This window comes from Cynocephalus volans, chromosome 5, assembly GCF_027409185.1.
Source record: "Cynocephalus volans isolate mCynVol1 chromosome 5, mCynVol1.pri, whole genome shotgun sequence".
In the NCBI taxonomy this organism is placed as follows: Eukaryota; Metazoa; Chordata; class Mammalia; order Dermoptera; family Cynocephalidae; genus Cynocephalus; species Cynocephalus volans.
In genome coordinates, this window is record NC_084464.1 from 36,410,219 (window position 1) to 36,425,733 (window position 15,515).

A 15,515-nucleotide genomic window follows, 5' to 3' on the forward strand; every position below is an offset into this window, starting at 1 on the left:
GATGTCCGTCTGGATCCCCAGGACAACATATTTACTCTTAAAAGTAGATTGACATAAAAATATAGTTTTCTCCCTAGAAGAGACCCAAGGGTACTAGTTTGATCTGCTGAGGCTGTGGCTCCAAATTTTGTCTTCTTGGGCAGACAGCCTGGAAGAATGGGCCAAATTCTCTATATGATTTCAGCAGATCCACACACCAAGGGCCACTTCACCAGAAGGTTACACTGAGCCTAAGCCCAGGCAGGTACAGTCTGGAAATGCAGCTCATGGCCCAAAGCAACTCTTCCTTAGATGCTTAGCCAAATCTGCTCTGCGAAAGTGAATTTCCTCATTAGGAAGTTTTACATAAAAGCCTAAACACAGCCCCAAAGGTGAATTGTAGGGACGATCTTAACTTGCTACCAAGTGAGCTGGTTCACTTGGCTTCAGGTGATGAAAGCGTTGTTTACAGCTACAAAGCTAGGCGGATATTTATGCTATTTGAGAATGACTTGCCTTAAAGCTCTTTGCCTGAAGCCACCTCTACCAAGAACTCACCACAGTTGCTCTCTCCATCCCAGATATAGCGCTGTATAAGGTTCTCCATCCACAACTGAGAACAAACACAGCGCTTTGTGATGGGGTCGCAGTGACCATGGCCAGAGCACTTCAGAAGGCAACCTGCAAAGAAGTGTGCAGGGCTGAGGTTACCTCCGAGAAAAGCAGAATCCCAGCTTCATCTTCTTTTGTATCTTCGATAGCACAGGCCCCAAATAGATACATCTTATTGAATTAAAGCCTCTTATGGTATGAACAGAGGTTCTGGGGACAGTCTTTCACCACTGACAATCTCATCAGGAAGCAAATGACAGAAAAAAGCCAATCCACCCCATGTAGCAAAAGCCTTAAAAACGTAGCAAAAACATAGCACTCTCCAGCCCTAGAAAATAAATTCTGAGAATGCTTGAGTGAAAATAATTGGAGATATGCACAAAGATTTATCTATACTGTAGCATTATTTAAAATCAACCCTAAAGTCCATGAACAGAGAACCATATACCATGCTGCCATAAACATCTTACTGAAGATAAATTTTAAAGGATTTGAGAAAATAACACAATTAGAGGTTACAAAGCAGATTAAAAATATATACCAAATCAACCTGATTGTATTAAGTGTTTCTAGAGATGGGGGAACTGGAAAAAATACAACAGAATATTAACAAAATTATCTATCGATGGTGGGAATTCTAGACTCTAGAATCTAGAGGCTTATTTTCTTCTTTGTGCCCTTCTGGATATTACAAATTTTCTACAATAAATAAATATTACTTTGGTAGCTAAAAAAAAAGGAATTACCAAAAAATTAATCGCATTGTATACCTTAAATATATACAATTTCATTTGTCAATTATATCTCAATAAAGCTGGGAAAAAAGTATTTTAAAAAATTAAGTTACTCCATATTATAACTGAGAAAATCAATTGTAAGTAGACATATAACCAAAACAAATTAAATTTTAATGCCCAAACATTATCATGTTCCTGTAACTCTCGTGTTCCCTGGCATCTAATGAAACGACCGCTTCAATATAGTGAGAGATTCATGTTACTCATGAGATGAGGAAAGAGACCGTAGGACTATGAATCTGTTTAGTGGCATGGAAGGTGTGGCAAGCAGGGAGCTAAGGAAAGAGGAACTGCTGGAAGGCACTTATAAGCTACGTTAAATTTTCAAGAGGCTACATCACAACCTAAGGCTTGATGTCCAAGGTAAGTAAGTTATATAAACATGGCTTTTCTGGCCAATAACACTTACCTCTCTTTAACATTGTTCTAACAGTTTAAATATGAAATTTCTGACAATGACCATTATCTGTGAATACAGTCTCATAACTTGACCCATGACTATTTTTGCTCTCCAGTGTCCTTCCAAGACAAAGGTAGCCAGCAAAAGTGGGTTGCAGGAAAGCTTCTGGAGAAACACATACAAAACAAGTCCCTGGATGCTAAAGTGAAAATGTTCATCTGTCACTCCTCTTTCTGTGCTTGTAAAACTTACCCATGATTGGCAAGTCTGATTCTCTTAGAATATTCCTGTAGGGGACATACCTGCTGTGTCAATCCTCAAGACCTTAAAAAGCAAAAAGTCAGCCTTCTCCTTTGAGAGCCGCATGTGCAGATTTCGGACCACTTCGGCAGCTTTGAGAACCTTGAAAGGTGGCCCACTCTGTACATAAAACACAATCATGGTGCTGCAGAGGAGACAATGAGAGAGGACAGCCACACAGTCAGATGGGGACTGCCATGACATGTCTACCTTAACTATCTGACCTGTGAAGTCAGGAAGGTAGACTGCTACAGCTCTGTGGCTTGGCGAGGACACAGGGGCATATCTGTGGGCCAAGGAATTGATCTGTTTCTTGACAAAGGTTCTACAGTCTCAGGGTACCACTGATGATAGACAGACCTTCAGATAAAAGAAGCAATGTATACATGTGTGCAAACAGACGCAGCTATACACAAAATAACATTCAGACATGTCTTTTTACCTTTTTTGTTGAGATATAATTTACATACCATAAAATTCATACTTCTAAAGCATAAAATTCAATGGTATTTAGTATACTTACAAAGTTGCACAACTATCTAATTTCAGAACATTTTCAACACCCCCAAAAAAGACAACTCATACCCATTAGCAGCCATAACCTATTGCTCCCTCCCCACAGTCCCTGGCAACTGCTACTCCACTTTTTGTTTCCATGGATTTGACTATTCTGGGCATTTCATGTAAACATAATCAACAATATGTGACCTGCGTCTGTCTTCTTTCATTTGCGTGTTTTCAAAGTTCATCCATATTGTAGCATGTATCAGTATTTCATTCTTTTTTTATTGCCAAATAATATTCCAGTGTATAAATATATCACATTTTTTATCCATTCATCAGATGATGGAAATTTGGATTGATTCCACTTTGGGGCTATTATGCATATGTGCTATGAACATTCATATACAAGTTTTCGTGTGGACATAAGTTTTTCTTTTCTCATGGGTATATATACCTAGGAGTGGAATTAATGGGTCATATGGTAACTCTATGTTTAGCATATTGAGGAACTGCCAAACTGCTTTCCACAGTGGCTGTACTGTTTTACATTCCTACCCGCAATGTATGTGTCCCAATTTATCTACATACTCACTAACACTTGCTATGGTCTGTCTTTTGGATTAGAGCCATCCTAGTGGGTATGAAGTGGTTTCTTAACATAGTTTTGATTTGCATTTCCATAATGGCTAATGATAATGAGCATCTTGTCATAAGCTTATTGGCCAAATCTGTATTAGTTTCCCCAGTTATAGGTCTACTCAGATGTTTAAATTTCTTCTCAAATGCATTTTTTTTAGTTTATGACTTTCTAGGAATTTGTCCACTTCGTCTAGGTTACCTAATTTGCTGACGTACAATGATTCATAGTATTCCCTTATAATCCTTTTTATTTCTGTAATAAATGAGCTTATTGTCATATGCTTACTGACCAAATCTGTATTAGTTTTCGAGGGCTACTGTAAAAAAGTACCACAAACTGGTGGCTTAAAACAACAGAATCTCTTCTTCATAGTTCTGGAGGCTAGAAATCCAAAATCAAAGTGTTAGTAGGGTCATGCTCTCTCTGAAGACTCTGTGGGAGAATCTGATCCATGCCTTTCTCTTAGCTTCTGGCGTTGCTAGCAATCCGTGGCACTCCTTGGCTTGTAGATGCATCACTCCAGTCTCCCTGTGGGTCTCTCTCTGTCTCTCTTGTCCTTTTATAAGGACACCAGTCATATTGGATTAAGAGCCCACCCTATACTATATGAGTTCATCTTAACTAATTCCATCTGCAATGATCCTATTTCCAAATAAGGTCACATTCACAGGTACCAAAGGTTAGGACTTGAACATAACTTTTTGTGAACACAATTCAGCCCACACAAGTGTTTTTATTGTGAAAGGGTATTGGACTTTGTCAAATGCTTTTTCTGTGCCTATTGCGATGATCATGTAGTTTGGTCATTTATTCTAATCATGTGGTTTATTACATTTATTGATTTTCATATGTTGAACCACAGTTGCATTCCTGGGATAAATCCCCCTTGGCTGTGGTGTATTTTAATCTGTTGCTGAATTCAGTGTGATAGTATTTTGTTGTGGTATTTTGCCTCTATATTCACAAGGGATATTGATCTGTAGTTTTCTTGTGATGTCTTTGTTTGGTTTTGCTCTCAAGGTAAAACTGGCTTCACAGAATCAGTTGGGAATGTTCCCTCCTCTTCTATTTTTTGGAAAAGTTTGTGAAGGATTGTATTAATTCTTTAAACATTTTGCAGAATTCTCCAGTGAAGCCATCTGGTCCTTGGTTTTGTGGAAAGTTTTTTGATTACCAATTCAATCTCTCTACTTGTTATAGGTCTACTCAGATCGTTAAATTTCTTCTCAAATGCATTTTGGTATTTCAAGTCTTTCTAGGAATTTGTTTCATCAGGTTATCTAATTTGTTGACATATAATGATTCACAGTGTTCCTTTATAATCCTTCTTATTTCTGTAAAGTCAGTAGTGATGTCCCTCTATAATGCCTTATTTTAGTAATTTGAGTCTCCTCTATTTTTTCTTAGCCAATCTAGCTAAAGGTTTATCAGTTTTGTTGATCTGTCAAAGAAACAACTTTTGGTTTTGTTGATTTTCAGACATGTCTTTGATTCATATTTGGTATTTCATAAATAAGGGAAATGCATGATCCATTTTAGAAAGAGTTCCATAAGAAAATAATTAGGATGTGTTTTAATTTGTTATTTTTCTAAGTAAACTTCAGCTCTCTGGGAAACAAACTTGAGTAGAAAAGCTGACAATAGTTGGTAAATGGAGTTACCGTGAATGGTAGTTTTCATTCCCATATTCTTTTTCTTTCTCTTTTCCTACACCACTCTAGGTTGGATAAGAATTTTAAAATAAAAACTCAATTAAATATGAAAATCTTATAAGAAGTAAAGGCCAGGGTTTCAGCCTCATCTATTCCCAGAAGATAGTAAGTGTAATTAATGATTCTTTCACACTGAGAGAAGCCTCAGTCCCTATGGAGGTGGGGCAGGGATGACGTGCGGCTGTGAGACATCCTCTTCACGTGTCCCAGACTATTTGCATGCCCTCTGAAGACACCAGAGCTAAAATCCAGCTCCCTCAGATATTCTCTAACCGCTTCATTCAGAACATTCTCAGTCAACAAACATTTAATGAGACTTGTGGGAAGGACCTAGAAGGATGCTGTCCTTACTCTTGCCCTTGAGGAAAAAAAGTATTCGAATGGGATGAAAGTGTGTGCAAAAATATAGAACAATCAAAGCAAAGCTTTCTGCTGGGCTGGGATGAGGGGACGGGTGGAACTTTGTAGGCCCAAGGCCCTGCCTTAGGTGTGTAGCTCATACCTGAGGTCCGAGTGGGCCTGGATCTTCTGAACCTTAATGTCTGAGTCCAGAACGTTCAGCAGCACCGCCAGCTGCCTCACCAGGGTGTCCTTCTGCTGCTCTGTCAACTGCCCGACACCAACCTGCAGGATCAGCTCCACCAGGCCACCCTTCTTAGGGTCTGGGAAAATAAAAGATATGGGATTTCCACTTGGAGATCACAGGCTTTACAACGTAAGGAGCAAGGCAGTTTAAAATTACTCCTGTGTAATTTCTACATTTGGGTTTTAGGACTCAAATAGATTCTAATTATCACAGAGGCCACTATCTGGGAGTACTTTTTCCTTGTTTTATCCCAGTGGTTGTCTATTAGAAGATGACCAGGTGTACCTAATTAGCCTCTGGGCTAACTTGAAATCTTGGCACCTCACACTCTTCCCCAGGACTGAAAGAGAACTTGTCTCCAAATGCTGTGGGCACTGCCCAGGACAGTTGACACAGGGGGTCCTTATGCCCTGTCGCTGGAGCTGCCCTCCCTCAGCGCCCCCTGTATTGAAGCCTTTGTGTTCCCTTCCCTTTAAATCTTTGTCTTCTGGCAGGAAAACTGAAAATAAAATCCTGCTGCCAGACACAATTCTCCTTAATGAGTTAAGAGACTGGATCTGTTAAGGATATACTACAAAGTATAGGGAAATCTTCAAAGTGGGCCCAGCCAAGAGCTAAAGCCAGCTGCAGGAGGCCTCCTGCGTGTGCTGGGTCCCACCTGTGGACTGCAAAGAACCCCAAAGGCTGAGCAGCCAGATCACGCCCGGGCCAGCTCCACAGCCGTGGACGCACCTGGCCGCACCTCCACAGTGGCAGTGTCCATGTCTGAGGCCCCCTGCCTGTCAATGACCCGCAGGTGGAAAGTGTAGACCCCCTCCACCAGGTTCGTAAGCTGCAGGGCCGCACTGTGGTCAGAACCATCGATGACATCCTGCAAAACAACACAGTTAACAGGGCAGTTGTCAGTCCTCAGTTTCCAATTTCTGGGCTTCTGTTGTTCCCAAACCTCAGCGTCCCATGTTTTTTAAGGACTTTAAGGAGGAGGCTGAGGAGGAATGAGGCTGGCAAATTAGTTTCTCTCCTCCATAAAGCACCAGGGGCATGAATTCCTGACAGTATTTCCTGAGCTCAGCTTACCAAGCACTTTCTAGGAATTACTAAATGATTAATTTCATCCAACAGAGGGAAAGGACATTGAAATTAGGGCAAGGACCACAGAAATGAAGCACAGGTTTTCTGGGTCTCACTTTTTTTTTTTTTTTTTTTTTTTTTGTCGTTTTTTCGTGACCGGCACTCAGCCAGTGAGTGCACCGGTCAGTCCTATATAGGATCCGAACCCGCGGCGGGAGCGTCGCCGCGCTGCCAGCGCAGCACTCTACCAAGTGCGCCACAGGCTCGGCCCCTGGGTCTCACTTTCGAACATAGCTTTACGATACTCTCATCTTGGGTTCCCTCAAAGTGTATCATGTTCACCTTCTCAAATGACCCAATAACCTGGGAGGAAACATTTCTGTTCTGTGGGCCTCAAAGCTCCAAAAAGATAGAGAAGAATTTCCTATATCCCTGCTCTGAACTTGCTAACAGAACAGGACAGTAAAACGTAAGTGCTCTAAACAGAGACCCATTATAATTACACTCAGAAGCTAATTTATCATCTAACTGAATATAATTCATTCCAGAGGTGCTTTAGAAAGTATAAGGCATTTTCAGCTTTTTCCCCATGACCATGCCTTGGTACATCTCCAAGAGTATATCTGCATCTCTCATGTCCTTAGCAACAGCAGGAATGAAGATGTACCTAAATTTAAGGCCTAAGAGACAGGGTGATCTAATAGGGGAAAAATTCCTGCCAGGAGCTAAAAACCTGGGTTTGTCTGGTTTGATTACGGATGAGTTAGTTGACCTTGGCCTAGTCACTTTCCATCTCTGCATATCACTTTCTAAACCTGTGAGATGCAAATAGCAATTCCTGACTATTGACATATCCAGTACACCATGAGGAAGAGGAAAGAATCCTAACCCCCAATGTGACTGTACCTAGAGATAGGATCCATAAGGAGGTAGTTAAGGTTAAATAAAGTCATAAGGGTACGGCCTTAATGAACAGGATCAGTGTCCTTATAAGAAGAGACACCAGAGCGTGCACTCTCCCCGCTCTCTCTGCCACATGAGGACCCGGCGAGATGGCAGCTGTCTGCAAGCCAAGAAGAGAGCCCTCACCAGAAAATGAAATGGCCGGCACCTTGATCTTGTCTTCCTAGCCTCTAGAACAGTGAAAAAATAAATTTCTGTTGTTTAAGCCACCCAGTCTGTGATGTTTCATTGTGGCAGCCCTAACTGACTAATACAGACGTAATGAATGATACGGGGTCTAGGGGCAATTTCTTGAAGTACTCACTCCAGCTGCTGGGCTCTGGCCATCCCGGATCCATAGATAGGACACAATTCCTTGGTCATCAGTAGACCTTGAACCATCCAAAGTAATGGAATTATTGGGAAGCACAAGAACATGTCTGCCACCAGCCTGGGCTCTGGGAGGACTATTATTTTCTAAGTCAAATACAGCAAAAATGAAAGCAAAGAGATTGATTTTAAACTCTGGTGATAGAAGAAGTGTGTCATAAAACAACTAAGACTATTCTACCTTGCAGATATGTAGATTTCAAATATTAAAAAGGCACTATTTTCTGACCCAAATACGTTTAAGACAACATACAGACTTTTTAAAAGCTCTGCTTGTGCTTAGCTAGTTATAATCTGGGATGAAGAAGGTAAAGCAGGGGTAGCCTGTTGCTCACTGGTTAGAGCGTGGGGTTGTAACACAAAGTTCAAGGGTTCGGATCCCAGTACTGGCCAAAGAAAAAGAAAAGGAAAAAAGTAAAGCTGGCAGGCTACACATTGGGAATTTCTCTAACATTGTTACAGTTTTTCTTGACTTACAAAAGAGAAATAATGATCTTATTTATATTTAGGGTACAGAAGTGAAAATATCTTGTTTTAAAATATAGTCTGGATCATTTTGTATTGGTTCACACTATCTGGCCACAGAAATATTTCACCCTCTAGTGCTGCCAAATCTTGACTGTCTAAGTAAGAGAAAGAACTTGGGTAAAAAATAATCAGACCCTCACTCCTCTGTCTAGATGTCAGATATAAATGAGGCAATGTAAGAGCCACTTCTAATGTAACAGCCTCGGGAAAGAGGGGCTAGGGAGCAAGTGGCAAGCCTGGGGTATGGTGGGGAGATTGTTTTAAGATGCAGCCCCAATATGGAGATGGCTGCTGTGAGGTGAATACTGTTTGTTCAGATGGGGCTCTGGGACCCAACCTGACCCCTTTCAACATCCCCTTAAAAACAAGTCAAGCCACAGAAAACGGGGGTGAGAACAGCCAAGTGCTGGTTGACATGCCATGGATCACCAGCCATTTTTATCCTGAGAAATGACACTAGAGGCTGAAGCAGAAGCAATCGGTGCCACTATGAGCTCTTCCATCTCATTCACCACCCTCCATTTTGGGGGAGATTGGGAGAGTCTGGTGTTAAGGAGGCTTAATTCTATTGTGGATATAGGGGAAGGCTAAAAATTCGCATAGCAATAGACTGGCAGTAAATTGAGTTAGGCCCAAAAGTCACTCTGTTAAAAGCAACATCTGGACCCTCTCTAGGTTCATGGCTGGAACTCAGGGTGGCCCCTCCTTTTCTGCTTGTGCTACCACACTTAAATGCTGGCCTGATGCTCCCCTATGCACCTCACCCAGACACTCCAGTGCCACAAATTCCAAATATATCCAAATCTGAATTTAATCCCCTCAAAATCTACTGCTGCTCTTCTTTTAATATGATTCAGGTAACCACACCCTCACCCACCCATGTGCTAAAGTCAAAATTCTTGATGACATCTTAGACACCATCTTTTTTTCCCTATAGACCCATCGAGTTCCCGAGTCCTGACACTTCAGATACCTTTCCAATCTATCCTATCCCCCATGCCCCCCTTGTTGGTTTCCAACAGGGTTCATATCCTCTCTTCTCCAGAGTGTTTACAGTCACCTTCTAACTATTCTCCCTGCTTCCAGCCTCTCTTCTAATCACTCTGTTATATTTTTAGAAATCCAAATCTTATAGCTAACATAATATAATGCTAGGATCTGCTTTAAAATGCTCCAACAAGAATTAAAGAAAATGGAATTGATAAATGAAACAAGACTGGCAAAAGGTTAATAACTGTTGAAGCAGGAGGATGCGTATATAATGGTCTGTTAAGACTATTCTCTCTACGTTTATGTGTGGTTGAAAATTTCTACAATAAAATGTTTGGAAAAATTCAAATCTATATCACTTTGTTGATAAAATTGCTCAAGCCTCTCCCACATGCCCACAGGACAAAGTCCAAACTCCTAAGCATGGCCCTTGATACATGCAACCCTTCCTGGCTAAGCCTCTGCTCCAGGCTCCAACCACTCCCCCCAATGCCCCATGCTCCTGCCACTCTACCCAGCATCTTTCCATCCAGCCATGCTTTTATTTCTCTGTACTTCGACACATCATAATCATCTGTTCATTAATCTACTCAACTAATCAACAGTTATGATTTGCCATGACTCGAACACTCTGCCCTAAGGATACAGAAATGCCTGTAGCAAAGGACCTCCAGCAGCTCACAGGCAAATGGGAAGACACACGAGGAGACAAGTACCTAAGGCAGTACTGCACTAGTCTAGAGCACAAATTTCACATCAAGAGACAATATCGAACTTGAGAGTGACTGTGCTCTTGAATTTCCGAGGACAGGTATTTAATTGCCAGTTGTCACAGGGAAGTGAAGCTATGACAAGATATACTCTACAAACAAAAGGAAGTGCTGGTTCCTTGCAGAGGGCGATTGGAAAACAGCAATGTGAACAGAAGAAGGCTGGCTTTTCATGGCCAGGCAGAATTTAGCATCTGCTGTGAACAAATAAGCAGAACCCAGAATCTCTGAACAATCCTGGGCTAGCTGCGGTCCCGTGAGACTGAGAAGCAGCACAGCCCTGCCCCCGCCCACTCAGGCCCACTCACCCCTCTTCACCACCACGGTGAGGGTGGACGTACTGCTCAGTCCCTGCTGGTCCTTCACCGTCAAACGGAAGTGGTAGGTACCCACCTGAAGACCAGTGACAGTGGCTATCGCTTTGTCGATATTTTCCATCTCCACTGCACTGGGGCCTCTATAAAACATGACAGTGGTTAACACAAGGGAGGAGACATGGGATTCTGAACACAGCAGGCTTGTGATCTGAGACCTTATAAATGTTACCTTTTCCCGATATAGTACACATCATTTAGAGAATCCTGAGATAACTCTTTATCTATCTGTATGCTCTAGTTCAGTATGAGTCATAAGGTAAGGCCTATTTCTGACAGAGCTTGCTGGATTCCTGGGAAGAGGGTTTCTGTTCTTGTTTTTTTTTAAGTGAGCTGCTAGTGAAGTGATCTATCCTTGGAAAATGGGGTCTTAGAAACTACTCTCATTTCTTCTTTGAATAAAAGTAGAGTAAATCCTCATATGTCTTTAGGGAGACTATGAAGGAAGAGGAAATGAGCTGAATAATTTCCTAAAAGAGGAATTACACTGTAGCCATTAATATTGTGGGCCTGGGTTGGCCCCGTGGCTCACTTGGGAGAGGGCAGCGCTGGTAGCGCCGAGGCCGCAGGTTTGGATCCTATAATAGGGATGGCCGGTGCGCTCACTGGCTGAGCATGGTGCGGACGACACTGTGCCGAGGGTTATGACACCCTTACCGGTCAGAAAAAAAAATATATATATATATATTTTGGGTCTGATGGTCAGAAAGACCTAGGTTAGGGTCCCAGCTCTTTCTCTTACTATCTGGGCAACCTTAGGCTGGGTGATCTCACTAGCATCTATAAGCCTCAGCTTTTTTAACTTTAAAATGGAAATAATATTAATATTGACTTCTTAAGAATTGATGTAGGATTCTATGAGATTAAACATGTAAAGCTCAGAAAATGTGAGATAACATGGGTATTAAACTCTGCACTTAACTCTGCACTTCTGCTGTCTACAGTCTCTGCAGGATGGGTTGAGTGTAGATGGCACCACTCACAAGTTTCCCCGCCCCTCTTCTTTTGTGAAGCCCTGTCCACCTGCCCTGGGCTCCAACTGCCTCCACTGTCAATCAGTGTCCATCCTGTCCATCCACACTTAACATATTCATCCATCAATAATGCCCAGCCACTTCTAGAAGCGTGCTTAAATCCTGACTCCTCAGCAAGCTCAAATTGAGGATTTACTACAGATCCTCCAGAGGAGGGGTAAGATTAGCATTCAGCCACGGCCGCAAATCTAGCAGCTCAGTGGTGAGACAGACTACCTGACGTGCTCCCAGTGGTAGAAGACAATGCCGTGGTCATCACTGCTCCTGCTCCCGTCCAGGGTGGCACTTTCCATTGGAAAGACCAGCTCCTTATCGGGGCCGGCCACAGCCACTGGAGGCCTGTTGTCTTCTGGAATTACAGAAACACTGTAAAAAATAGTATCTCTTTGCATTAAGTCTGCAATCCCCTGATTTCTTGATTTAAGCCAACTAATCCTATTCAGACCAGGCAGAGAATGCAGTGTCTCTTGGGAATCCTGGGGTGGAACACTGCAGTCTCCCAGCTGACCCAGGAGCTGAACATTCTGAGTTTGAGACTAGGGTTAAGGCAGCAAGAACACTGTTTCCTGATATACACATCATTGGTTTCCTTAAAAGATCTTCAAAAGTCATTAAGTCAAGAGAGAAGGAAAGAGAAGATGGGTAGGAAAAGAGAGGGAGGAAGGACAGGGGGATATAAAGAGAGAGGGAAGAAGGAAGGAATGAAGGAACGAAGGAAGGAAGGGAAGGAGGGAGAAGGTAGGTGACATCAGCGTAAAGAGATTGCTTTGTCACATAGGGCTTGCTTCCTTTCCTCTTTATAGCCCTGGTACCTAACGCAGTGCCTGGTAAGTAGTAAATGTTCGAAACATTTTATTTAAATGTTGAACAAAAGTAAAAGGTGTAAAGTATCACTGATATTGTTATTGATATAAATAGATAAAGTTTCTGCTAAAAAAAAATGTCATGTAGTCAAAACTGAGGCTGCCATTACCCAATGTCTGGACCAGGTCACAACTCACTGTCCTACTCAGTCCAGTTCAGTAGTTTCCTTCCATTGCCCCTAGGATAAAATACATGACCATATATTTGCAAAGCCCTTTATGATCAAGCCCCTGCCTCTCTCGGATCAATGTCTGATGCCCACACACCCATGTCCCCACCTCTTTTTCTCTCTCTCCAGGCACACTAATTATTTTTAATTCTTTGAACATACCAGACTCCCTTTCACCTTGTGGCCTTCATACATACTGTTCTCTCTGCCTAAAAGCTCTTCCTCTTGTCCCCCACTCCTCATCCTTCACCTTCTTTATCTAACTGCTACTCATGCTTCAGCTCTGAGCTCATGCAAGAGCTCTTTGCAGACACCTCAAGCCCAGGTAGGTGCCCTTTCGGTGGACTCCGGTAACACTATGTCATTCCCCTAGTAAGGCACTGATCACATAGTTTTATGTGAACTTACCCACAAGCTCTGCTTGTTTAATTCCACAACCCCAGGGCCTAACTAAATAGCACTTTTTACATATTAGCTGAATAAATAAATGAAAAAATGAATAAGTGGTCAGTAGGTTGAGCATGTTCTCATTGCGGGGACACTGGATAGAGGTGCTGGGACTAGCAGGCCTCTTCTAGAAAAATTCTAAAGCAAAGACCATTGTCAAGCAAAGGTCTAACTACCTCGAAGGTTATTTAAATCTGGAGGTAGGCAGAATCCTGGGTTTTCATGTAAGTGTTCATAGACAGTGAGCTGAAGTGGGGCCAATGCCCCAATGTCAAGCTACACCTGAGTGTCAGGCCACATATAACCACCAGCCTCCTTAAGATCTCCTGGAGCTCTCTGCAGCCAAGTGGACACCTGTGGGAGCGTCCGCAAGGCATATCGCCAGCAAGTGGTGCTGAGCATGCCTCTCATTTTGTCCTGTGCACCATGGTTTAGAGTCACAGTGAAAACAAGATTCAGAACCTCAAAAGAAAAGTGGTTTGTGTGGAGCTTCAACTCCTGTGGCTCTGAGAGGTTGAAGACTTAGAGATGTCACCCCCAAATTTGACAAATCCGAAGCTCAGAAGCCCAGCTATCATTTCTGCCTTAGTCTCTGGGGCCAGATCTCTTTTCCATCTCACCTACCAGGCTGGACAATCACGGTGACCACAGCATTGGATTGTTGCCTTGAAGAATCCGTCACTATCAGCTGAAACGTATAATCTCCTTCCTGCATTTCAGATAAGTGAAGGTATGGTGTCTGCACTCCCTATGTAATAGCAAATATAAAAATGGAAAAGAAAAGAAAATTTTAAAAAATATTTATTTATTTGTTTGTTTATTTATTTATTTCTGGCTAGCTGGTACAGGGATCCGATCCCTATGACCCTGGTGTTATAAGGCTGCACCCTAACCAACTGAGCTACCAGCCAGCCAAAAAGAGAATAATATTAAAGAAGCACAAGTAAATAGTATGACCTAATGAAAAACTAATGATTTTGCTAAACACAGAGATCCTGCTCTAAAAAGAAATGTGTGTATCCCCAGAAAATGCAATCTGAAGTCCATTGTGTATCCTCACATGGTATTGAAGGAGTGTAAATTAATACAGCCTTTTTGTAAGCCAATCTGGCAACATCCATTAAAATGTTAAATGAGCACATTCTTCAACCTGGCAATTCTACTTAGTGTCTACACTAGGGGAATGCACAAGGAGGCTCATACAGGATGCTCACTGAAGCAGTCCGTGATAGCAAAAATGGAAACAATCTATATGTCCATCAACAGTTTGGAGAATGGCCAAACACACTATCATACACCATGGAATGCTAGTTCAAAAAATAGTTTAAAAGAATAAGGTAGATTTATAAATTAAAATGGAAAATGTCAAAGACATATTAAGCAAAATTAGTTGTGGAACAGTGCACACAAAGTGATAAATAGTGCTTACATGTGTATATACACACATATATGAACACACAGAAAGGATTCTGGAAGTACACGTTAAACTGATAAAAGTAATTATCTCCAATAAGGAAATCTAAATAACAGTGGGTTGTCAAGGTATATTTTTACCTTACCAGAATTTATCTGAATTTTTACGATAAGAAGCAATTCATGTATTACTTTTTCAATCAAAAAATAATTTTTTAAACTCTAAGGCAACAAAATTTTTCAAAAAGTCATTTTGTTCAACTAAGTATGCAATAGTTACACTTGTTACCTCTGGGTTAACAATACCCTTTTGGTTTTGGTGCTGCTGTGTTGTTGTTGGTAAGAGTTCCAATTATTGCTTATGTTTGAAGTTCATGGCATCATGAAAAGGTTTTTTCATTTTAAGCCCTATTATGATTTGTTTACTTTTACAGATCCCAAGATTGTCTAAAGATAAATGTATCTGCATGTACTTTTAAAGGTTTTAATGGGAAATTGAAAAAGAAAACTGGTACAAAATCAGACTTGAAAGACTTTAAAAAGAAAAAAAGTTTTTCTCTACTTCAACTAAACAGAGCAAAGCACCTTTCTCTCAAGAGTTCAACAGAGAAAGTATAACTTCCCAGTTCTTGCCTCGAAATTAGTATGGTTACATGATGCTTATGCTCACGATAAAAGAGAATATGGGGCAGATGGGAACTGAGCAGAAAACTGCGTCTCTCTGAAGGCCCTACAGCAGCCACATGTTCTAGGCGATTGCAGCAGCCTAACTTCCTTCCCCAGTAGCAAGCACGGCCTCAGCAGAGCGGCTGGCACAATTCTTAGGCTAATGTAAAAGGGTCTGGTTCACAGAGCTTGCCTTTCAATTGCCCCAGTTAATACACAGCATCACCCCTCTGGACATCTTAATCAATCAATCACAGGCCAATAACACTGTTATTGTATCTTTTGGGAAGGAAGAGAGAGGGTGTCTGCAGCAGCTGGGCTGGCATG

General features: G+C 41.7%; 2 protein-coding genes across 4 annotated transcripts in view; one reads left to right on the forward strand and one right to left on the reverse strand.

Moving 5' to 3' along the window:
- The window catches only part of ALDH5A1 (aldehyde dehydrogenase 5 family member A1), a 59,879-nt gene that overhangs the window by 43,982 nt on the left and 382 nt on the right, over positions 1-15,515 (forward strand). The gene's annotated exons all lie outside the window — the stretch shown is intronic.
- Positions 1-15,515, reverse strand: part of KIAA0319 (KIAA0319 ortholog) — a 44,769-nt gene that overhangs the window by 6,298 nt on the left and 22,956 nt on the right. For all 3 annotated transcript variants that reach the window (XM_063096659.1, XM_063096658.1, XM_063096660.1), the window contains 8 exons: positions 13,734-13,857; positions 11,846-11,978; positions 10,530-10,678; positions 7,869-8,020; positions 6,263-6,401; positions 5,447-5,606; positions 2,091-2,233; positions 538-660 (listed from right to left, as the gene is read on the reverse strand). In XM_063096659.1, the coding sequence (XP_062952729.1) occupies positions 538-660; positions 2,091-2,233; positions 5,447-5,606; positions 6,263-6,401; positions 7,869-8,020; positions 10,530-10,678; positions 11,846-11,978; positions 13,734-13,857 (1,123 nt within the window). The remainder of the gene's footprint in view (positions 1-537; positions 661-2,090; positions 2,234-5,446; positions 5,607-6,262; positions 6,402-7,868; positions 8,021-10,529; positions 10,679-11,845; positions 11,979-13,733; positions 13,858-15,515) is intronic.